We start from the raw sequence: 25870 nt of genomic DNA, 5'->3' as shown, positions 1-25870 counted from the left end.
CCCATGAAAACATACAAACAGATACAAGTTCATAGAAATGCTAATTCCAGATAGACAGTCCTCCCCCTAAAAACAGAGAACACTTTCACTAACTACAGAGTTTATAGAACTGACCTAAGTATTTATTTGGTAGTCAATGGACGGTTAGCAAGGGTAACTGCTTGAAAGTACCTCTGAGGACAAAATCTCCCCCTACCCACTGTCTACTCCAACCAGAAAACTTAACCTCCTACCAAGTCACTTTCTACACCAACTCTGAGGCTACAACCCCCAGAAAATAACTGGGAAGAAATAAACACACCAGACACAGAACAACATGTGCTGTTGTTCAGCAACATGTTGTTCAGGGAGAAAAAATGTTGATCCAGATGTTCAACAGGAATTTTATAATTCCCTCACACTCCAAAGCCAAGGAGTAAGCGTAAAGGAAAGTCCCACTTAAACCAAGCAAAACCTATACAAAATAAAATCTTGGGTTCTAGAAATTAGGTTGGAAAATAGCATCATCCTGCCTTCAGGATAAAATTAACAGCAGATTCAACAAGCACCTACAGGAGCCACATGAGGGGCAAGGTTAAGAAGCGCACCCTCTCTGACAGCAAACACTGTGCCTACATGGGTACTCCCTGCACCTTTACTCTGCTTTATTTTTCTGAAGAGACATATTACATGAAAGTAGGTATATTTATGATCTGACTCCCCTACTCAGATCCATGAGGTCAGGAATCCAAGTCAGTCTTGTTTGCCAGAATATAGACTATATTATGGAATATATAGCACAGGGTATAGGAAAGAGGCTATAATATAGCAGGTGCTCAATAAATATTTGCTGGTTTAATGAATAAGAAAAAACAGTAACAGTAACACTGGGGTAAGAAATAGGTTATGCTAAAATTTCAGCCAAAGAGCTGAATCAAAACTATCAAATGGGGGGGGGGGCACCTGGGTGGCTCAGGCGTTAAGCATCTGCCTTCGGCTCAGGTCATGATCCCAGGGTCCTGGGATCGAGCCCCGCATCGGGCTCCCTGCTCCGCGGGAAGCCTGCTTCTCCCTCTCCCACTCCCCCTGCTTGCGTTCCCTCTCTCGCTGTGTCTCTCTCTGTCAAATAAATAAATAAAATCTTTAAAAAAAAAAAAAAAAACTATCAAATGGGGGCGGAGCCTGGCTGGCTCAGTTAGTAGAGCATGTGACTCCTGACCTTGGGGTTGTGAGTTTGAGCCCCACATTGGGTGTAGAGCCTACTTTAAAAAAATAAAGTACTGGGGTGCCTCGGTGGCTCAGTTGGCTAAGTGTCTGCCTTCGACTCAGGTCATGATCCCAGAGTCCTAGATCAAGCCCCACATCAGGCTCCCTGGTCAGCGGAGAGCCTGCTTCTCCCTCTGCCCCTCACCCCACTCATTTCTTGCACTCTCTCTCTATCTCAAATAAATAAACAAATAATTAAAAAATAAAGTATTTTTTAGGGCACCTGGGTGGCTCATTCATTAAGCGTCTGCCTTCGGCTCAGGTCATGATTCCGGGTTCCTGGAGTCCCGCATCACATCGGGCTCCCTGCTCCACAGGAAGCCTGCTTCTCCCTCCCCCACTCCCCACTGCTTGTGTTCCCTCTCTCGCTATCTCTCTCCCTGTCAAATAAATAAATAAAATCTTTAAAAATTAAAAAATTAAAAAATAAAGTATTTTAAAAAAAATCTGTCAAATGAATTTAGTAACAAGTATCATCAGTGGAGGGCGCCTGGGTGGCTCAGTTGGTTAAGTGACTGCCTTCGGCTCAGGTCATGATCTCAGGGTCCTGGGATCGAGTCCCACATCAGGCTCCCTGCTCGGCAGGGAGTCTGCTTCTCCCTCTGACCCTACTCCCTCTCATGCTCTCTGTCTCTCATTCTCTCTCTAATAAATAAATAAAATCTTTAAAAAAAAAAAAAAGTATCATCAGCGGAAGATGAGAAAATCATCTATTTAAGAAAGAAAAAAACCAGAAAGCCACTGGGAAAAATGAGTATAATGAAAAGAGAGCAGTCTGACATCCTGCAAAACAAAGAATGATTAAAAACAAACCAAAAAATGAAATAACTAAAAGATGCACTAGAATCTTGACAGAACTGTTATGTATAAAATACTGAATCAAAGACATAAAGGAGGAAATTTAAGAAACGAAAGATGACAAAGAAAAAGAAGATACAGAAAGCAAAGAACAGAGATCCAACCTGAATGTTAACAGGTGATCCTAAGTTGGGGGAGAAGAAACTCAAACACAAGTAAAATCAAAGCTATTACTATAGAAAACTTCAGAACTGAAAAAGACCTTAATAAACCAATGAAAAAAAAACTCATCAAATTACAGGCAAAATCATAAAGAAAAAAGTATAACAAGGAACATGAACAAAGAAGAAAAAAAAATAAGGGTCCTCTCAGGTAACCATATACAAAAATAAGTTCGAAATGGATTAAAAACCTAAGTACAACCTGAAACCATAAAACTCCTAAAAGAACACATAGGCAGTAGATTTGGAGTTCAGTCTTAGCAATATTTTTTTGGATCTGTCTCCTCAGGCAAGGGCAACAAAAGTAAAAAATAAAGAAGTGGGACTACATAAAACTAAAAAGCTTCTGCACAGTGAAGGAAACCATGAACAAAATGAAAAGGCAACCTAGTGAATGGCAGAAGATATCTGCAAATGATATATCCAAAAAGAAGTTAATATTCTTATTGGGTGTGGCTCGGTCAGTGGAGGATGTGACTCTTGATCTCAGTGTTATAAGCTCAAGCCCCGTGCTGGGTATAGAGATACTTAAAAATAAAATCATTTAGAAAAAAAGTTAATATTCAAAATATGTAAAGAATTCATATGTGAAGAAATATGTAAAGAACTCAACACCAAAAAACCCACATCTGATTAAAAAAGAGGCTGAAGACCCAAACAGACATTTTTCCAAAGAAGACATACACATGGCAAACAGACAAGAAAAGATGCTCAACATCACTAGTCATCAGGGAAATGTAAGTCAAAATCACAGTGAGATTTCACCTTACATCTGTCAGCATGGCTAAAATAAAAAAGACAAGAACTAACAAGTGTTGGCCAGGATGTGGAGAAAAGAGAACCCTCGTGCCCTATTGGTAGGAAATGTAAACTGGTGTAGCTATTGTGGAAAACAGTATGAAGGTTCCTCAAAAAAAAATTAAAAACAGAACTACCATATGACCCAGCAATTCCATTTCTAGGTATTTATCTGAAGAAAATGAAAACACTAACTTCTAAAGCTATCTGCACCCCCAGGTTCATTGCAGCATCTACAATAGCCAAGATATGGAAGCAGCCCAGGTGTCCACTGATGGATGGATGAAGAGGATGTGGTATATATATATACAATGGAATATTACTCTGCCATAAACAAGAATGAAATCTTGCCATCTGTAATAACATGGATGGACCCAGAGGGTACTGTGCTAAGTGAAAGAAGTCTGAGCAAGACCAATACTGTGTGATTTCACTTATATGTGAAATCAAAGAAAAAGAAAAAAAAATCAAACAAAACAGACTTGTAAATATAGAGAACAAAGTGGTAGTTGCTGGGGGCAGTGGGGGGGAATAACTGAAATAGGTGAAGGGGATTAAGAGGTACAAACTTCCAGTTATAAAAAGTAAGTCACAGGGATTGTAAAGTAAAGCACAGGAAACAGAGTCAATAATATTGTAATATCTGTGTATGAAGACAAACTTACCATGGTGAGCATTTCGTAATGTATATAAATGTCAAATCAAAATCAAATCACTATGTTGCACACCTGAAGCTAACGTAACATTGTATGTCAACTATTCTAATTAAAAAAAAAAGAACAAGCTGAAAAAGTATGGCTTAGCAGAGTCCATTACCACTCCTGCAAGTAAGCTAATAAGCACGTGTCTTATTCCTATTGACTAAATGTTCCCTTCCACTGGCATCATTGAGCACCATGAATAGGAAGTAATTATTATTAAATATTATCATCAAGAATATGTCACTTCATTAATTCAATTCATATTACACTACCAAAATTTGTAACAAATTTTGAAATAAATGCCACACACATACATATACACATATGCTCATTTTGCCCCTTACCTAAAGACCTGCAGACTGAAATGGTTGCTTCTTCCAAAAGCTTCAGCTCAGTGCTGGAGAGACAGAAGAAAAGTAATTAATAACTACAACACTAAATATATACACGCTAACCAGTTAAAGGAATATATAAAAATAAAGAGAAAAACAATTTAGGAGGAAAATATGGTATATAGCAGCAAACAATAAAATCAACAAAATAAAGTTAAGCTTCTATTTTCAATATAATTAGAAAATGTACTATAATTCTCAATATGAGATTCCTAAAACAGAAGCACTCGAGGAGCCCTGCCTTTCAGGCACTGGGTTAGGGGGAAGGGAGGAGTGGAGAGACTTAGAAAAATGCAAGAAAGTCACTTCAAAGTACCAAGCACAGAGCAGGGGCCCCAGCTGCCCAGTTCTAAAGGCAGTACCAATCATGGGGTTAGAGTTATTTGGGGAAAATGCCATTATTTTTAGGAGATACATGGAATCTCATGATATCTGCAATACCTTCGAAGAGATCAACAACAAAGAAAGGAACAAGGCAAGAAGAGAGAACATATACAAAAGCTTCAATAATTTATAAACATATAGAAAAATGGAAACAGACACAAAGTGACAAAGAGGAGGTACATACACAGACAGACATAAAACTCAGAAAAAAAACACAGGGGAAGGCTTTATGACCTTGGATTCGGCAATGAGTTCCTGGATATGACACCAAAAACAAAGACATTAAAAGAAAAAATCTGTAAGTTGGGTTTTCCCAAAATTAAAAGCTTCTGCACATCAAAGGATACTATCACAGAGTGAAAAGTCAACCCAACAGAATGGGAGAAAATATCTGCAAATCATGTATTTGATAAGAGACTGATATCCGGAATATACAAAAACAAAAACACAAAAAGTCTCTGACTCAACAGCAACAACAAAAAAACCCACAAAAACAATCCAATTTAAAAATGGACATAGGATTTAAACAGACATTTCTCCAAAGATGACACACAAAAGGCTAACAGGTCTGTATGAAAAGATGTGCAACAACACTAGTTACTAGGGAAATGTAAATCAAAACCACAATGAGATACCACTTTCACTCCTATTAAAATGGCTATTAAAAAAAAAAGGAAAGAAAGAGAGAGTAAGTGTTGAAGAGGATGTAGAGAAATGGGGACCTTTGTGCATTGCTGGTGAGCGTGTAAAATGGTGCAGGCACTATGAAAAAGAGTATGGCAATTTCTCAAAAAATTAAATATAAAATTACTATGTGATCAAGCAATTCCATTTCTGGATATACATATACCCACAAAGGATTGAAAGCAGGGATTCAAACTGGTATCTGTATACCATGTTCACCATCATTCACAATAGCCAAAAGTAAAAGCAACCAAAGTGTCCATCAATGGATGAATCATGGTACAAAATGTGGTACATCCATACAATGAAATATTATTCAGCCTTAAAAAGGAAAGAAATTCTGACACGTATTACAACATAGATGAACCTTGAAGACATTATGCTAAGTAAAACAAACCAGCCACAAAAAGACAAATACTGCATGATTCCACTTATATAAGGCTCCTAGTAGAGTAGTCAAATTCATAGAGAAGAAAGTAGAACGGTGGTTGCCAATGGCGGAGGTGGAGGCAAGGGAGATGGGAAGTTAGTGTTTAATGGGTACAGTTTCAGTTTGGGAAGATGAAAAAGTTCTGGAGATGTGAACAGATTTAATGCCACAGAAGTGTCCACTTAAAAATGGTTAAAATGAGGGGTACCTGGGTGGCTCAGTCGACTAAGTGTCCGACTCTTGGTTTTGGCTCAGGTCATGATCTCAGGGTCATGAGATTGAGACCCATGTCAGGCTCTGCACTCAGCGTGGAGTCTGCTTGAGATTCTCTCTCCCTCTGTCCCTCCCCACCCTGCACTCTCTCTCCCCTCTCTAAAATAAATAAATAAATCTTTCTTTTAAAAAAATGGTTAAAATGATCAATTTTATGTTGCGTGTATTTTGCCACAATAAAAAAAAAAAGCACATTCCAATTCCAGCTTAACTAGTTACGAGCTGTGTGACCTTGGGCTAGTTTTTTTTTTTTTTTTTAGATTTTATTTATTTATTTGACAGAGATAGAAAGAGAGAGAACAAGTAGGCAGAGAGGCAGGGAGAGGGAGAAGCAGGCTCTCTGCTGAGCAGGGTGCCCAATGCGGGACTCGATCCCAGGACCCTGGGATCATGACCTGAGCTGAAGGCAGCTGCTTAACCAACTGAGCCACCCAGGCACTTAGGCTAGTTTCTTAAGTCTCGATGTCTTCATGTCCTCATCTACATGACAGAGATGATGATGAGCCTTGCTCCACAAGCGTCGTCATCATTAAATTACCTAACACATACAAGTGCTTACAACAGTGAAAGCCTCAGGAAATGATAGCTAGTATTGATTCCAAAATGCAGTGGGTTTTCCCCCCAGTTAATTAAAATAATGCTTTATGCTTGTATAACCCTTTAAAGGTTTTTCACAGCACTTTCAAATTTCTTAGCACATTTAAATCCCATGATGACCTCTTCTAATAAGCAGAACAGTCATAAACCCTCTTTTTATGTATACATAAATACATATGGAATGTATTATTAAAATTGATTTCACCTGCTTCACTCTTCTAATGTGGTTGTTGGAAAACTTTAAATTACATGAGTCTCCTCTTGTATCTGCATGAGAGCCACTCTAGAACCTGTCTCCCGACAACTGAAGACAGTAGCATGTCTAAGTATTATACACACACACAAAGCTAAAACCTACTCATTACTTCAGTGAACATGCCATTATCTTAGGAATCTCAAATTATATTCACATTCAAAAAGATAAATGTCTTTTCAAAGTTAAATCTGTGTCTCCCAAGACTGAAGATTTTTTAAGGCAAAATAACCCAGAAATGATCCTACGATAAAGCGTGTATGGGTCTCTAGTCTTTGTCACTGTATTTTTATTTACAAAAATATTTTTAGTGTCTACCCACCTCAGGACATCTGTCAGTCTGCTGATCTCCCCATCCTTTTCTCCTACCTTCCCACCTAACAGGGTTGTTTAGCATGACCCCACTCCCTGGCCACTGCTGACTCAATCAGGGATAGAAATCTAATGTAAGCCACTCCAGTCTTGGGCAATTTGGATCCGAGATGGAAAGACAGGTTTTCCATACACCTGGAACTTGGCTGCAAAGCTGAGGGTTATGGGAAAACATCTTCTATCCACTGAGAAACAGAAAAAGCAGTAAGAAAAATGAATAAAAGAGCTTTGAGGAGAAAAGCAGAGACTAACAGAAAGTACTCTCAGGAATCCTGCTGGCCTTCCAATTCCTGGAGTCAGTTCTTCCTAAAGCCTAGCTATGTTCTCGATCTTGGATTCAATGAGACATCCCTGTCTCTTCATCACATACGCCCCTCTCTCTGGCATATGCTAAATCAAATTGATTTTTGTTAATAACCAAAAGACTTCTAATTAATAAATCACTGTGGTCAGATTTAATAATATACATTAGTAATTGGCAAGAAGTAGAAACTATGAATTACTCAATTTATTGGTTACTCAGTCAAAAAATAAAAGAGGTATAAATACAAAAGACTGTAAAAATAGCTTTACAAGGTTAATAACTAAACCACATGCATAAAATCTGTTTCAGTGGTGCCTCTACTTTCTTCAGTCAATAACACTTTCTTAAAACCGGCTGGGGCGCCTGGGTGGCTCAGTCGTTAAGCGTCTGCCTTCGGCTCAGGTCATGATCCCGGGGTCCTGGGATCGAGCCCCGCATCGGGCTCCCTGCTCCGTGGGAAGCCTGCTTCTCCCTCTCCCACTTCCCCTGCTTGTGTTCCCTCTCTCGCTGTGTCTCTCTGTCAAATAAATAAAAAAGAAATCTAAAGGAAAAAAAACTGGCTGGAACCAAGAGCTTCAATTATATACATGTGGCTACAACCTTCAAAAGCTTCTAAGTCTGTTCATTCAGCAAACACTGCCTGGATGCTCAGGACATGCCGGGTTCTCTGAAAGATGCTGCCTCTGCCTTCAGGTTACATGTAGAAATAAAGAAGTAGACAGACTATTTGGTGGAGGGGAAACACCAAGATCAAGGCCAGCCCTTGTGTAAGCTCATGGGTGGTGCATCCAACAGACCCCAGGAGCAGTCAAGGAAGGCATCACCAAGGAAGTAACTGCAAAAGAAGTCAGTCTGGCAGACAAAGGGGAGGGCTTTCCAGACATGAGTAACAATGCATGCAAAAAAGCATGGCCATCACAGAGAGCCAGGCACATTCTGGGAAGCAGAGGTTAATCTACACTGGAGAATGGCAAACCAGAATACTAGAAAAGTATACTAAATGGCTTAAGTCTGGAGTTCAGTTTCTCAACTTGTTCTCAACAGAAAGGCATTGAATGGTCCCAAAACAGGGTTCTGATTTATTTTTCATACAATATTAGCCTGAAAAAATGATTAATTCCAACATCTATTAGTGAGGCTGGTTTGGATATCACTTTCACCAAGAAATCTTTGATTATGTAAGACCAGGTCTCTGGTCTCTGCCCCAAAAACACCCAATTATAAAACTGAATAGTTGGGGGGCGCCTGGGTGGCTCAGTCGTTAAGCGTCTGCCTTCGGCTCAGGTCATGATCCCAGGGTCCTGGGATCGAGCCCCTCATCGGGCTCCCTGCTCCGCGGGAAGCCTGCTTCTCCCTCTCCCACTCCCGCTGCTTGTGTTCCCTCTCTCGCTGTATCTCTCTCTGTCAAATAAAATCTTAAAAAAAAAAAAAAAAAAAAAAACTGAGTAGTTGGTAGCAACATAGCCCAATTCCTTGTCTGTGCCTCCCTCCGCTCCAAGATTGCGGGCTCCTCGTTCATCACGGCATTCCCAGCCTGGTACAAAGCAGGGACATGATAAAAATGTCCTGACTGAATGAATGCCATTGTCAGAGGACAAAACTAATTATTTCCCCCGTTCCTCCAGAAACACTTTGCACTCTCCAGCCCTCGAGGCAAGGTCTGCCCCAAAGCTTAAATTTTCATTAAAATATTTTTTAAATATGCTTATTTAATTCCAAGTGTGAAATAAAATTTCTTTGTGAAGCAGTCCGCTTTCTTTGTCACTCAAGGACGAAGAGACGGGAAAGGCGGGGAATGAGCCCACCTCTCTTGGAAAGCTCCCTCTTGCAGTAAGCCAGCCAGCGGGAGCCGGTCTGCGATCAGGCCTGGCGGGCCCGGGGCTGCTACACGGGGGCCCAATCTCAAAGAGCACCGCTGCCACGGCCTCCTCGACAATCACCACTTCGGCTCGGAAGCATCTCCAGGGCCCAGATCACAAGCAACAGCAGACCAGGGAAAAGGTCTCATTCACCCATGCATCCCAGAAGAAAAACACTTGGTCGTGACCCAGTAAATCAAAGGTTCACAGAGCTGTGTTTGTAGCAGGACGAGTGCAGCTCCCGCACCCTGAAATGTCACTTAGTTCTACGAAGGAAATCAGCCAGGCACACTGCCCCTGCCAAAAGCAACACGCTGATTGTTACAAGAGAATCTCCCTTCCTCTCATCCCTCCACCCTCCAATTTTCTAAACTTCTTGGAACGTTTCAAGAATAATCGTCGCTCTCATTTGCTTGATTCAGAGCTAAAATGAGGTGGGAAGCAACCGGGGTGGTTGGTAACTGTTGCCGCATAGTACAAGCATCTACCACAGTGCTGTTTTAGTTAAACAAATGAGCTCAGATGTTCTGGCAGCAGGCAACTAACAAATCATCATTTGCTGTAAATAAAAGTAAAACGGTGCCACAAAATCGGCCAATGTTTCCAAGACAATTACAATTAGAAACCGAATGTTGTTTCTGGAGGCAGATTTGGGGCACTGGGAGCATGGAAAAAGGGGGCAAAAGGGCAGCAAATATTTAGACCAATACAGATTCAATAAATGAGTATGACACAGAGAAATTCAAACTCATTGTACACATAACTCCACAACTCGAGGTCAATTTTTTAAATGTCGATAAGGGAGGTCAGGGATAAACAGTCAAAACTAGTCATCTCTTAATCAAACTTTTGCTAAATGAACTAAACTCTAGATAAACCACCATACTGATCCAATGATCAGGTGTGGCACAGTCTGAAGGAATCCTTCTATGTGATAAACGTATCAGGCTCCTCCTCCTCAGGGTTTAGCCACTATTCCGGCAGCAACACAAACAAATGGAGTCACAGGAGTCTCACTTTTGCTGGTGACACCCTGATGAACAGTGAGACCCATGGGACTGGAGAGAATTTCCCAAGAATCACACGCACACACCTCAAGAAAATGTGACACTGGTCTAGGGACTTTTCCGGTTTTAAGAACCTTCACTGGACTTACCTAAAGAATTCAGCAATGAAGTGGTTATTAAAATTTTCACAACTACAGGCAAGTTCTTAAACATTACCACTGCCGTTTCTATTCCCTTCCTTCGATTTCAAGAAGAGAATCTCCCTGGGGAGAACTCTATCAACCTCAACCTCACACTGTCCACATGCTTCTATGAGAGCTTCCAATACAAAATTCCCCAATGAATACCAATAATACGGCTCAACGATTTCTGAGTTCTGTCTCAAATAAACAATACAATCGATGCCACCTCTGTTGAATGTGCACAACCAAGTTAAATAACCAGGAAGCACAGGCAGCAAAGAAGAGTGGTAGGATAAAGCACAGCAGATGAGTGGAGACCCTCAATGTCACCTGAATTTCACCCTGCATTAAATGGGAAGCCACTGGGCCCAGAATCAGGAACATACAGAACACAACTCTTAGAGCAGCAGGAAGGTGGCCCAGGTATACAACAGTTAAATGTCTGACCCTGACTACAACCATCCTGAGATTTTTAGAACAAAAAAAAATGAGTAAAACTAATGTTTCTAGTAACGCATATGATAAAGCCTAAACATATACTCACAACACTGTAATTAACCACTGAGGCCAAGGGTTGGGCCAGCAAACTTAGATAAACCACTAACTTAACTGTTACTAAAGCAGAACACAGTCACATTTAAATGCTTAACGTTTTAAAAGCCTAGCTGAATTCCACTAAAATTGGAATACTGGGAAGGAGTACCAACAGGAAGAATACAGAATGTCTCTGCATCCACTGGATTCATAGGCCACCTTCAATACTTCTATACCAAGTATACAACCTCTCAACTTAACTGTTCCCATCAATTAACAGACTCCTGTACACTGGCACGTGAATTTCCAGTCATGTGGTCTGTTAATGAAAATGACGTACCCCCTGGCATAGTGGAAAGAGGACATATTTTGAAGCTTCCTCGTTTCCTATTGGTATAACCTAGCCAAGTTACTTAATTTGAGAGTCTCAGTTTCTCATCTGTGAAATGCAGGTAAGGATACCACCATCTCATAGGAGAGGTGTAAGGAGTATATGGCAAGGTATGGAAAATGCTCAGCACACGGCTCAATAAACGGGAGTTCCTAACCCACCACAAAAATAAAACAAAACCGTATGTAGTAAACTATCAAATCTGCATATATTTATTCTTTAACACACCTTCCAAGTAATTTATCAGTCTTCCCCTGTCTTCCCCCTCAAAACACAGAGGGAAGGATAAAACAAAATTCAGTAACTTTTGAGGTAGTTTTACACTTTTTGTGTCAAACAACTATAGGTGATCGGGTTTGATTTTATTTATATTAAGGTTTTACTATAGAACAACCCTAGTGGATTACCAAGGAAATCAAAAGTCCTTACTTACCTAACAAAACTTACCAATTTTAAGTAACTTTTAATAAATGGCAGAACAGAGACTTACATCTAGGTAATTTTTCTTCTTTAGAAGAAAATGGTTTTTTGGGATACCTGGGTGGCTCAGTCAGTTAAGCTTCTGCCTTCAGCTCAGGTCATGATCTCAGGGTCCTGGGATTGAGTCCCAAACAAGGCTGCCTGCTCAGCAGGATATCTGCTTCTCCCTCTCCCTCTGTGCACTCTCTCTCTCTCTCAAATAAATAAAAAAAATTTTTTTAAAGATTTATTTATTTATGTATTTGTCAGAGAGAGAGAGAGCGCACAAGGGAGCAGCAGTAGGAGAGGGAGAAGCAGGCTTCCCGCCGAGCAGGGAGCCCGATGCGGGACTCGATCCCAGGACCCTGGGATCATGACCTGAGCTGAAGACAGATGCTTAACCGACTGAGCCACCCAGGCATCCCTAAAAAATCTTTTTTAAAAAGAAGTTTTATTATTGTAAAAATGACCATACTAAAGACACAAGGTAATACTACACAGCTATGAGAACTGCTAAATTAAAAAAAAAAAAAAAAGAGTGACAACATTAAATGCTGGCAAGGACACAGAGAAACTGGATCTCACACACATTACTGGTGGGAATGTAAAATGATATAGCCACCAGAAAACAGTTTGGCAGTTTTGTATAAAACCAAATATGCACTTAGTAACTATGCTTATCATGGTGAGAATTTTGTTATGTATACAATTATCATCTCACTAGGCTGTATACCTGGAACTAACATGTCAGCTATACTTCAACTAAAAATAAATTTCAAAAAAATTAAAAAAGAAACTTCAACCCGCACTTACCATACAATCCAGTGACTGCACTGTTGACCATTTAGCTCAAAGAAATAAAAACTTATATTCACCTGAAAACTTGTACACAACTGTTCACAGCAGCTTTACTCATAATAGCCGAAAACTGGAAACAACCCAAACGTCCTTCAGTGGGTCACCATTTAAACAAACTATACACAACATAGACTACTACTCAGCAATAAAAAGGAATGAACTACTGATATACACAACAACCTGAATGGATCTCAAGGACAGTAAGCTGAGTGAAAAGAGCCAATCTAGAAATGTTCACATATTGTATTATTCCATTTATATAACTTTCTTGAAATAACAAAATGACAGAGACTGAAAACTGATCAGTGGCTGCCAGGAGTTAGAGATGAAGGGGTGGGGGACATATGAGACAAGGGAGCCTTGGTGGGATGAAATAGGTAAGCATCTTGATTGTGGTAGTGATTACACAAGTCTACACATGTGATAAGATTGTATAGAGCTATATATACACACACAAATGGGTGCATGTATAACTAACTGCTGAAATCCAACTGGACTGTACCAATGTCAGTTTCCTGGCTTTGATACTGAACTATAGTTATGGGACTTGTTACCACTGGGGGAGATGAGTGAAGGACATAAGGGACCTCCTGTACATTTCTGGCAACCTCCTGTGAATCTGTAATTATATTAAAATAACAAATTTTTAAAAAAGTAAATCATAAAAATAAAGCTACACAAACCTATACAAGAGTTATATGAATAAACACATTTTTAAAATACAGACTTATACACAATTTTGGTTGAATAAATTACACTATATGAATGGTTTTTTTAACTGGCTTTAACCACTTAAAATGCTGTGGATCTTTTTCCCTTTCTATAAGCATGATCATTTATAATGACTATAATGTTATAGTGTGCAGATGCATCATTTTAATTTTTTTATCAACTCCTTACTCATGAACATTTAGGTTGTTAGCAATTTTCTTTCATAAACTTTGCAATGAATGCCTTTACACATGTATCTTTCTACATATATTTCTGAACCTGTCCAATTATCTCAACATAAACTCCAGAAGTGCAATTGCTAGGTCAATGAACACTTCTGTTCTAATGAATATTGCAAATTACATTGCAGAAAGATTAAACCAATTACCATTTCCCCCAAAAGTGCATAACTGTGGCTTATAAGCCCACACATATTCCTGAATTTGCAAAATTACAAGCCCAGATCTTTTGACACCAAATCCTGTGATCTTAATACTCAGATAAGCATATACCGACAGAAAGCAAGCATAAGCACCTATATGACAAACACAGAATTTCTTTTACCTCTAAAATGGCGTATTCAAAGGAATTCATAAAGGATGGGATGTCTAACTGGCAAGTTATTATCACGCCACTGTAAATTCTGAGCAAATTCTCTTCAACACCACCAAAACTCTTTAATACAAAAATGGACTGCCTGGTACGTCCATTTTTGTATTAAACAACATGGGGGCCCATCAAGAACTACTGTACAGAGAGTTTACAACTGCTTTGGACTTAAACTCCATGTCACGGTCCTCTGACAAAGAATTCTGGCCTTAACTTCAAAAATGGTACAGTGAAGGGGATAAAGAAATGTTCAGTTTTGATAGAAAAAGAAAAAAAATTAGCAAATATTAAGTAAAAAATTGTGGCTATTTTTTCATTATAGAAATAGATGATCGACTATATTAGCCACTTAAGCAGAAAATGTCTCCAAATGTCTTCAGCCGCAATTCACGAGGTGACAGGAGAGACTAGAAACCACCTCGTCCCGGCTGGCTAGATCTGCTCTCCACCACTACCTCGCCGAGACCCCGACATCCCTTTGTACACGGAAGAACAAAAAGGCCAGAGCTCGGTGTGAGAGGACACATCCCTTCATTCACCAACACAGTACCACTGTGAGATGGCGAGCAGTTTCCAAAACTGACCAATAAACAAGAAAGAACATTTGTTGGTAAGGAAAAAAAGCTAATTTCATACGAAGCCTGTAGTTCAAGAATTCAAGTTTCTGCAACCAAAATAAATACGTAAAAAGGGTCATCTAATAAACTAAATACCTATTCCTGTTAATTGTCACCCATGAAAATATGGAAGAGTTATTTACAGTATTTTAGTCAGCTGGTGTTAAGAGGTCAGCCAGGCTATGGCTGCCAAGCCAAACACTCACCACTGCTGTGAGCAGGAGTAGCACATTTAGGCTGATAACTGAACTGACCCATGACTGGTATCATGGAGCCAACAGTACCAACCAGAAGGAATTGTTTGTGGCCCTTTAGCGGTTTCCACAATCCAACACTGGTTCCCCACCCACCTCCGGACTCTTCCATTTCTTTTCTACCAACCCATCTGTCTCATTCTTCATCTGTCCACACTTTGGATTTCTGAGTAACACAAGAGGTACCAAGGGATAATGCCAGGCCATGGTGCTGGCCCTCGGGGATTAAAGAAAGAAAGAGGTTGAATAACACATAATCTTAGAAAAGAGGCTTACCAATTGGTTGTAAAACAACATTGCAACCTAAATAACAGTCTTACCATACTCTCAAATACTGGGTTTCCACATAAAAGCAGATTTTTTATTTGTTTAAAGATTTTATTTATTTATTTATTTGACACAGAGAGAGAGAGCGCACAACCGGGGGAGTGGGAGAGGGAGAAATAGGCTCCCCGCTGAGCAGGGAGCCTGACTCGGGGCTCAATCCCAGGACCCTGGGATCATGACCCAAGCCAAAGGCAAACACCTAACCGACTGAGCCACCCAGGTGCCCCAAAAGTAGATTTTTTTTTTTAAGTTTTTACACTACAGAGAAAAATATTTTAAAAACTAAAGATGTGACTAAGTATACACTTAGCAGGACCTCATTAATTTGAACTCCACTAATTGAGAATTTCAGCTATTTGTCTAAAATGGAGCTTAAATGGACTTTCACATTATATTTTAAAGAAAGTATTTCAACAAGGGAGGAGAAGGTTTAGAAAAAGTGTTTAACATCTAACAAAAGAAATGTGTTTAAAGGGCTGCCTGGCTGGCTCAGTCATCAGAGCAAGCTACTCTATCTCAGGGGGTTGTGAGTTCAAGCCCCACGCTGGGCATAGAGCTTACTTTAAAAAAAAAAAAAAACTTTCTATAATTTTTTTTTTTAAGTGAAAAAGGGGGTGCCTGAGTGGCTCAGTCAGATGAGCGCCCAACTCTTGATTTCAGTCCTGGTCTTGATCTCAGAATCTTGAGTTCAAACCCCATGTTGGGCTCCACGCTGGGCGTGGAGTCTACTTAAGGAAAAAAAAAAAAAAGAAGAAAAAGAAATGTGTTTAAGGACCTGGCATATTAATTGTTGATGTGGAAATAAATTTGCTGATTAGATATAATTTGCAATTTGTACAGACCTATAAACTATTCAAAGTGCTCTCACCATGGTTATTTCACTTGACTGCTTTCCAAAAACCTGAGAAGCTGACTGAGGAAATAGGAGCATTCTCATTTTACAGGTGACAGGAACAGAGAAGCCAAGCAACTTGCCCAAGGTCACAATGTAAGAATAAACACATCTAATGTCTAATGCTCTTTCCATATGAATACTATTTAGCTTCTTTCTTTAAATTTTTTTTAAGATTTATTTATTTATTTGAGAGAGAGGGAGGGAGGGAGTGCAAGCGGGGGGGAGGGGCAGAGCAAGAGGAAGGAGAGCAGCAGACTCCCAGATGAGCTCGACTCAGGGCTCACAACCATGAGATCATGACCTGAGCCAAGACCAAGAGTCAAATGCTTAACCAACTGAGCCACCCAGGCACCCCTTAGCTCCTTTTTTATTAAAGCAAACCCATATAACATCAATCTAAAACACTACCAAACTACTTGGAATTCCTATACGTACCTAAAAGAAGTTATGCCATACATGCATTATCCACTATAAAAATTATCTATATTATGATTAAAATCATGTAAAGCCTATATGAATGATAACTAAAGAAAACAGAAAATTTTAAGCCTAATGAGGAAAGTGGCAGGATGACAGATGGACTTTTTTATGACTGTTATGGAATCATAAACTATAGGTTTGGTCAGAAAGCTAAATTTTTAAATTTATATATTCTCTAATTCACAGCTTTCAGCAATTTAAACTGGTTTTATTGTACTTACTTCAAGCACACCCATCTTCTATGTGAATCTCAGTAACAACAGATGATAAACTCACAGTTCAAATCTTATTTAATGAAAAGCTGATGGACAGAAAGCTGTTGGGGGTAAATTACATGTAGATTTCTGAACACAGATTTGCTGAATGATCATACTACAATTATGAGGTTCAAAAAAGAAACACTGAAAATTCTGCCATAAAATGATTTCAAAATCGACAATAATGTCACTTTCAGCCCACAACACATACTCTGACAAAGATATAATGTTTTGTCAGTTTAAAACACAACCTGAGTAAATAAACAAGTAACCATTCAGCAAAGTATAGAAGCATTTCTGAAGCCTTTTTTTCCCCTTAGCAAAGAGAAAATTACAGAAATCATTCACAAAACTAACTAGAATCAGCCCATTCAGTGGTTAAACTGTGGGAATGTTTTAAAAGGGCCTATTCATGGGAAAAAGTCAAAGCATAAAAACTGCATATAAATTTATTTTTATGCACCAAGCAGAACCAAAAAGGTGTTCATATTCATGTGATTCACGGACAACCCTATATGTTGTCATTCAACTGCCAAAATCAAAGGAACTATAACTATTAAAATGTCAAAGTTTCAGCAGCCACCATGCACCATAATATTGTCTTTATTTTCTCAAGAAAGTAACAGAAAAAAATGACTTCAAAACCCAGATTCCAACCAACACAGTCAGAAAAGGTAAGAAGGGAGTACCTGCAATAAAATGTACTTGCCCCTTACTTTAATGTTTTAAACAAGGCTAGTTACATTGCCCCCATTTAAACCGTTAGTTTGAAGGAGGAATCAACCTGGGTCAAACTCAAAGCATCTTCTAAAGGGATCTTGCATAGAAAGGTATAAATGAAAGAACAGGAAATAAAGGTTTTTGACTCAAGATGTAAAAACTGAACTTCTTTTGGGCCCTCAATTGGAGAAAGTAAGATGCCAAAAAAAGTCTCAAATTATTTCTTCCCTTGTCAAATGGTGAGGACGTGCAAATGTCCGGTGGCAGAAACAGAGTTTAGGAGGCAGTCAGCAGTACCCCCAGGCCCACCTCACTGGCAGAGCAGACACCTTCAACTTCAGGAGCGCTAATAAAACTGACAGCAAGGATGCCAAAGAGAATAAAAACACAGCAGCAGAGACAGGCATCAAAAATTCAAAGAAAAAAAAATAATTTTACAATCACTTTATTGTTTCTGTCAGTTAAAAACTTGTGACCAAATTCAATAAAAGTCTCTTTTCCTGTTTCTCAGCTGAGGAAACAGATGAAGAACCTCTGAGAAAGGATCATTCTATAAACAGAGAGAAGATACACTCCACTCAAGGCAAGGTTAAAATACTGGACGGATTATCCATCTACTTGCGTGTCTCAAGTGTAAATAATGTAATCATTACCTTTACATTGTAATTAACAGCACTCAAACATAAAGTACCAGTTATTAGGACCTACTGGGCTTTGAAAGTGCTTGGAAATGTGAACAGATAATCTGGTGATTCTTTACTCAAAGACGATCATATAACTTGATGTAGCAGCTCTTTAACCATTATTTGAAGCTCAGTCTGTGATTATGCTTCCAAATGGAGATTGTGTGGCATGAAGGTCAACAGAATCCACCTCTGGAGCTACAGAAACTGGGTTTAAATCTGGTCAACATCAGCTGTGAGCTGTGTGATCTTGGACAACCCCCAAGTCTCTGTTTTCTCGCCTGCGGGCCCTACATCACAGACCTGATAGGAGATCTACACAAGGACAGGCACCGAGGGCAATGAGCACAGCATCAGGCCACACAGTAAGTGCTCAGTTAACAACTGCTACATTAACAATCATGTTTGCATTAGCCAAGTCCCTTGGCTGAATATACATATTTTTTATAATGTAAGAGGGATCCCTGAAAAAAAAAAAAAATCAGATTGGTAAGTGGAACCTAACAATGCTGTACAGAAATGGAGAATGGGGGCGCCTGGGTGGCAAAGTCGGTTAAGCGCCTGATTCTTGATTTTGGCTCAGGTTGTGATCTCAGGGTCGTGAGATCGGGCCCCACCTCAGACTCTGCACTCAATGAGGAGTCTGCTTGAGACATTCTCTCCCTCTACCTCTGCCCCGCAACGTGCACACTCTCTCTCAAATAATCTTTAAAAAAAATTTTGTTAAAAAAAAGAAATGGATAACGTTTAAAGGAATGTGTAAGTACAACAAACTGAAACTTTAAAAACATGATATGATGTAGTATGTGCATACTATGGACATTATTCAGCCTTTAAAGGAAATTGAGGGGCACCTGGGTAGCTCAGTCAGTTGGGCATCTGCCTTCGGCTCAGGTCATGATCCCGGCTGGGGTCCTGGGATCGAGCCGCACATCGGGCTCCCTGCTTAGTGGGGAGTCTGCTTTTCCCTCTGCCTCTCCAACCCACCCCTCCTCCCGCTTGTGCTCTCTCTTGCTCACTCTCTCTCAAAATCTTTAAGAAAAAAGGAAAATGACACGTGCTACTGCATGGATGAACCTTGAAATTATGCTAAGTGAAAGAAGCCAGACACAACATGCCAAATATTATATGGTTGCATTTATATGAGGTACCTAGAATAGACAAATTCATCGAGACAGAAAGTAGAACAGAGGTTACCAGGGGCTGGTGAAAGGAGGGAGTGGGGAGTTATTATTTAATGGGTACAGAGTTTGTCTGAGATGATGAAAAAGTTCTGGACATGAACACTGATGATGACCATACAACACTGGGAATGTACTTAACGCCACTGAATCACACACTTAAAAACGGCTACCACAGTAAATTTTATGTTATGTAAATTTTCCCATAATAAAACAAACTACGTGAGTAAAATCTTTCCATATTATAGGAGAGTTAGTGAATTATAACAGACTCAACTCAATTCTCAAATACCAACATGAAAACATGCTCATCTCCAAACCATCATGCAACATAAAAAAATCTCTAACATGGCCAAAAGTGCCTACATAATTTGTTTCCTTGCTCACTGTTTTGCCTTTTGCCATTCCTCTAACAAGCAGGACTTATTCCTGCTGCAGGTCCATATTCATACTTGCTGTTCCCTCTACCTGCAATACTCTTTCCCCAGAATTTGCATGGCTCAGTCCCTGATTTTGCTCATGTCTCTGGTTAAATGCTGCTTCCCTGCAGACCCTCTATCTAAAGAAATCTCCTGCTTCTATTTGCTCCCATTCTGGTCACTCTTCATGACCTTGCTCTGCTTTATTTTTCTTCACTGCACTTGGTATTTTCAGAAATGATTTTATAGATTTATTTCTTTACTTATTGCCCATCTCCTCCACTAAAATACAAGCTGCAAGAGGGCAGGGACTTCATTCCTCAAGTTCACTGGAAGATTTCCAGCTCTTAAAAACTGCCTGGCAAATAGGGGGCATTCAATAACTACTTTTTGGTAAATAAAATTTTAAAATTCACATTTACTGGAAAGGAAATATGTCATACAGAATACACTAATTTTTAAGTTGCATAACAATAATACAGTATAATCCCATATTTGTAGGAGAAAAAAAGATATAAATACACATAACTATCTGTAGGTACGTGCATTATAAAAAGTATGGAAGAATATATACTAAATATCAAGTGACTTTCTTTATGTGATGAGAATACATGACTATTTTCCCTTTTGTTTTCTTATTCTCTAACTTCCTTACAATGAAAGATTTGTGTGATTTGAAAAAAGAAAAAAAAGAGATGATTTTACCAGCAAAGCAACTGCTAGAAACTCACTCCCCTTACATAGTTAGAGATATGCATAAAGACTTGGCTGCAATGAAGTTCATCAGAGTTTTACATATAACCACAAAAATATAAACAACCAACATGTCCAACATTAGTTAAATAAATTACTGACATGATCCATAAGATGGAATATTGTACAGCTGTTTACAACCTATATTGTAAGAAAACACAGAAACGAGGAAAATATAAGTTAAAGAAAGAACATGTAGAATATGACGCATTTCTTTTAAGATGTTATTTATTTGAGAGAGTGAGCAAGAGAGCGAGCGAGAGCACAAGCAGGGGGAGGGGCAGAGGGAGAGGGGGCAGCAGACCCCCTGCTGAGCAGGGAGCCCGACACGGGGCTCGATTCCAGGACCCCAGGACCACCACTGGAGCAGAAGGCAGACAACCAACTGAGCAACCCAGGCACCCCCGATGCAAACATTTTTAAAGGAGAGAATTGATGGCATATACACCAAAATGTTAATAATGGTTACTTCTTTTTTCTTTTCTTTTTCTTTTTTTAAGTAGGCTCCATGCCCAGCGAGAGCCCAACTCGGGCTTGAACTCAGGACCCTGAGATCAAGACCTGAGCTGTGATCAAGAGTCGGACGCTCAACCGACTGAACCACCCAGGCACCCCAATAACGGTCACTTCTGATCGCTATTATTTTTACCTTTTTTGCCTCCTTTGTGCTTTGCTGCATACAAAGGCACCAAAAGCAAACATGCATTACTTAAGCATTCAAAAACATGAGCGTAAGCGACCCTGTTGACCGTGCCAAAAGCCGCCTTCTTGCCTTGTTTGAGCGCCATCTAGTGCTCAGTACACATAATACCATTTTCGCAATGCAGTCAAGGTTTCTAAAGGTAGTCTTACAAACTGGACATTATGTAAGCACAGAAACAAGTATCAACTATACTCCGTGTCTGACCTGATTTCTAAAACAACTGAACAACTGATTCAAAAGAGTCATAGAATTTCCGATCTTTAGGATAAAGCAGTTATCAGAAAAATCGGTTAGATTTCTTTTCTTCATCCCTCAAATATTTTAGACTAACTCTCAAGACAGAGAGACGAACTCCTTGAAGAAACAGAAACTCAAGACACTATACATGCATTATGGTGTTTTATCCTCCCCCAAAATCTAGATGGTAGGTATTATTTCCATTTTACAGAAGCATCAGCAGGCTCAGTGGGATTAGGCAGCTTGCCTAGATTCACAAAGCTGGTAAGTAATGGGGCTGAGGTGCAAGACAAAGTTGGTCTGGCTCCAAAATCTGTGCTCCCCCTACCATGTTTCACTGTCTCCATTTTTTACAGGTCACCAAAAAAATCAATGCACCTTTTGGGAAAATGATTCTCATTCTCAATTAGTATACACGCATGTGGGCCTCTAAAAACAAAACCATTACACAGGCCAAAAACAGAATTATAAATACAGAGAACTGGTGGTTGCCAGAAGGGAGGGAGGTGGAGGGATGGATGAAATAAGTGAAGGGGATTAAGAGGTTTAAACTTCCAGTTATAAAATAAGTAAGTCATGGGATGAAAAGTACAGCAGAGAATATAATCGAGAATACTGTAATGACGTTTGGTGACATATGGTGACTACACATTGTGGAGAGCACTGCGCAATGCACAGAATTATCAAATCACTATGTTATACATCTAAAACTAATATAACATTGTATGTCAACTATACTTCAATAAAAATTAAGTATACAAGCTGTCACTATATTGCTGAGTATTGCTCTCAAATCTAGAACTGTAAGCTCATTAAGCATTTATGTTCAAATCAATTATCAATTTAAAACAAAAGAACGGGGGCGCCTGGGTGGCTCAGTTGGTTAAACGACTGCTTTCAGCTCAGGTCATAATCCCGGAGTACCGGGATCGAGTCCCGCATCAGGCTCTGTGCACACGGCGCGGAGTCTGCTTCTCCCTCTGACCCTACCCCCTCTTGTACTCTCTCTCTCACTCTCTCAAATAAATAAAATAAAATTTTTAAAAAAATAAAAAATAAATAAATAAAAAATAAAACAAAAGAACGTTTAGAACACACTGTGCTATCTACTCTTCTGTTGGCCTTGTCAGTTCCATGAGGACAGCTGTCTCGCATTTGGTTCTCCTGCCCTACTTTCTCCTTTCCTGCTCCTTCCAATCTATCATTCAGCCGACCCAAAAAGTAATCTCCCTAAAACAATACTTTCACTAAATCCACTCAACAAGAACCTACAATTCTAATCCTCAGCTTTCTAATAGGTGTGGCCAAAAATAAGCACCCTTCTCCAGGTCACCAGACCTGGACAGCTCCATCACTTTACCCTGCAACACCATGAATCATGTTGGGAAGCGCTTTCAGTGATCTGTAAAATCCGTTCCCAACCTATTATACTTGTTTCTCATACCCTGCCAACACAAACTAGAAGAATTAATGGAAGTCATTTGGTCATACTTTGCTCACAGCACAAGAATCACTTTTTTTTTTTTTTTTTGAGTAGGCCCCACACCCAGCATGGAGCCCAACTCTGGGCTTGAACTCACAACCCTGAGATCAAGACCTGAGCCGAGATCAAGAGTCGGATGCTTAACCGACTGAACCACCCAGGTGCCCTCACAAGAATCACTTCTACCCATATATACATGGCTATGCACTGTGGCATTTGTTTGCAATGTAATAACAAAACACTGGAAGAAATCCAAATGGTTAAACTATATGGCTATATTAATTTTGGTATATTCAGGGATGATATGCTATGCCGTCAGAAAGAATGAGGAAGCTAATATACAGAAGGCTCTCCAAATTACAATCAACGGAAAAAGCACAAAGTGCAAAAGTATATATAATATATATTATTGTCTAAAACAAGGGGATGGGGGCGCCTGGGTGGCTCAGTCGTTGAGCGTCTGCCTTCGGCTCAGGTCATGATTTCAGGTCCTGGGATCGAGCCCCGCATCGGGCTCCCTGCTCCGCGGGAAGCCTGCTTCTCCCTCTCCTACTCCCCCTGCTTGTGTTCCCTCTCTCACTGTGTCTCTCTCTCTGTCAAATAAATAAGTAAAATCTTAAAAAAAAAAAAATAAAAAAATAAAAAATAATAAAAAATAAAACAAGGGGATGTATGTGCATGTGTTTGTAAATGTATGTGCTATGGACTGAATGTTTATGCTGAGTATTGCTGAAATATGTTGAAATGTTGAAATCCGAACCCTCAAAGGTAATAGTATTAGTAGGTGGGTCTCTGGGGATGATTAAGTCATAAGGATGAAACCCTCATGCATAGGATTAGTACCATTATTAGAAAGGCCCCCCCCAAAAAAAGAAAGGCCCCCAGAGAGCTTGCTCACCCCCTCCACCATATGAGGAAGAGAGAAGGTACTGGCTGTGCAACAGGAGGAGGGCCCTCACCCAATCATGTTGGTACCACAAACTCAGACTTCTGGTCTCCAGAACTGTGAACAATAAACTCCATTTGTTTATAAGTTACCCAGTTGGTGGTATTTTATTATAGCGGCCTAAACAGACTAAGACAACATGAAACGTCCCTTGAAAGTACATTTAAGAAGACTGGTAACACTGGTTGCCTCTGGGGAAGAGAACTAGACATATGGGAGGACAGAGGAAGAGAGACTTCCCACTTTTTAACTTCTGTGTCTTCTAATTTTGGACCACAAGAATGTATTATCGGGGCGCCTGGATGGCTCAGTCAGTCAAGCGTCCGACTCTTGATTTCGGCTCAGGTTGTGATCTTGGTCGTGAGATCAAGCCCCGTGTGGGGCTCCATGCTCAGTGGGGAGTCTGCTTGAGATTCTCTCCCTCACATGCACTTGTTCTCTGTCTCTCTCAAATAAATCTTTAAAAAATAAAGAATGGGGTCACCTGGGTGGCTTAGTTGGTTAAGTGCCTGCCTTCAGATCAGGTCATGATCCCAGGGTCCTGGGATCGAGCCCCACATCTGTTTCTCCCTCTCCCTCTGCCTGCTACCCCCCTGCTTGTACTCCCTCTCTTTCTGTCAAATAAATACATAAAATCTTTAAAAAAATAAAAATAAAAATAAAGAATATCTTTCCAGACAAAAATAAATTATAATTTTTAAAATTCCATCTACAGACACCATGGCTCTTCCATTTCGGCACACCATCTGCCAATGCCAGAGAGGGCTCTAACCACAGGACAGGTCCCTGTGATCATCATTTCCCTCTAGCAAGCTAGAGTCTCACTGGTCCACACCCACACACAGAACTGTGTCCTGCCTCAATGCCTCTGTCCATGCTCTTTTCAGAGGCTTCTGAATTCTCTCTTTCCTGCTCTCTCCCTTTCTAAATCATTCACCTGCTTTGGGGCTCTGTGAACATTCCAAATTTCCAAAATACTGACTATGTAATCCTGACTATCCAAACGGTATCCATGTACCTTCTGACACTGTTTGTTTGGAACATGACAACTGATCCTATAACTGAATTATTAAAAAAAAAAAAAAAAAACACTGAAGAAGTAATACAGTGGACCCTGAACAATGCAACGGTTAGGAGCACCAACCCCTACAAAGTAGAAAATCCACATGTAACTTCAGACCCAAAACTTAACCTCTAATAGCGTACTGTCGACCAGAAGCCTTACTGATAACATTCAGTAGATTAACACATATTTTGTATGTGTATTATATACTGTATTCTTACAATAAATTTAGCTGGAGAAAAGACTATGCCATTAAGAAAATCATAAAGAAAATACATTTACAGTGCTGTATTGTGAAAAATGTGAAAAAAATCCATGTTTAAGTGGACCTGCAGAGTTCAAATCTTTGTTGTTCAAGGGTCAACTTTAATTTCCGCTGAAGGACAGAGTGATGACCACAGGTGATGCAGTTAGAATATCTAATAAAATGAAAGCCTGATCCTGGCCTTTCTACTGAAAATCTTTCAGTGGTTCCCTCTGATACTAGGACAAAATCAAAACTGCTTAATATTTTCTACAAGGCCCCTCAAATTGGCCAAACCCCCACCACTCACCTCTTCAGTTTTGCCCACCTGCCATGTTTTTCCTCACCACTGGGCTTTCCCTCGGCCACCCCCTGACTGCGGCCAGTCCCCTCCTACTCCTGCCCCCTTCCCTCTGGCTCAGGACTCTGAGCACCACTCCTGCTTTGGTTGCCTCCAAAAAGGAGTACTGGTCGAGGGACACAGGGGTAGGGAAGAGGCTTTCATTAAATATCCTCTGGTACCTCCTGGGATTTAAACCAGAAGTG

General features: G+C 39.9%; 1 protein-coding gene across 3 annotated transcripts in view; it reads right to left on the bottom strand.

Moving 5' to 3' along the window:
• DYM (dymeclin) overlaps window positions 1-25870 on the bottom strand; it is a 352836-nt gene that overhangs the window by 298584 nt on the left and 28382 nt on the right. For all 3 annotated transcript variants that reach the window (XM_034995704.1, XM_034995702.1, XM_034995703.1), the window contains exon 3: window positions 4108-4160. In XM_034995704.1, the coding sequence (XP_034851595.1) occupies window positions 4108-4160 (53 nt within the window). The remainder of the gene's footprint in view (window positions 1-4107; window positions 4161-25870) is intronic.

The sequence above is a fragment of the Mirounga leonina genome, unplaced genomic scaffold (assembly GCF_011800145.1).
Source record: "Mirounga leonina isolate KUSES-001 unplaced genomic scaffold, KU_Mleo_1.0 Mir_93, whole genome shotgun sequence".
Lineage (NCBI taxonomy): Eukaryota > Metazoa > Chordata > Mammalia > Carnivora > Phocidae > Mirounga > Mirounga leonina.
This window is presented reverse-complemented; position numbering and strand designations above follow the sequence as displayed.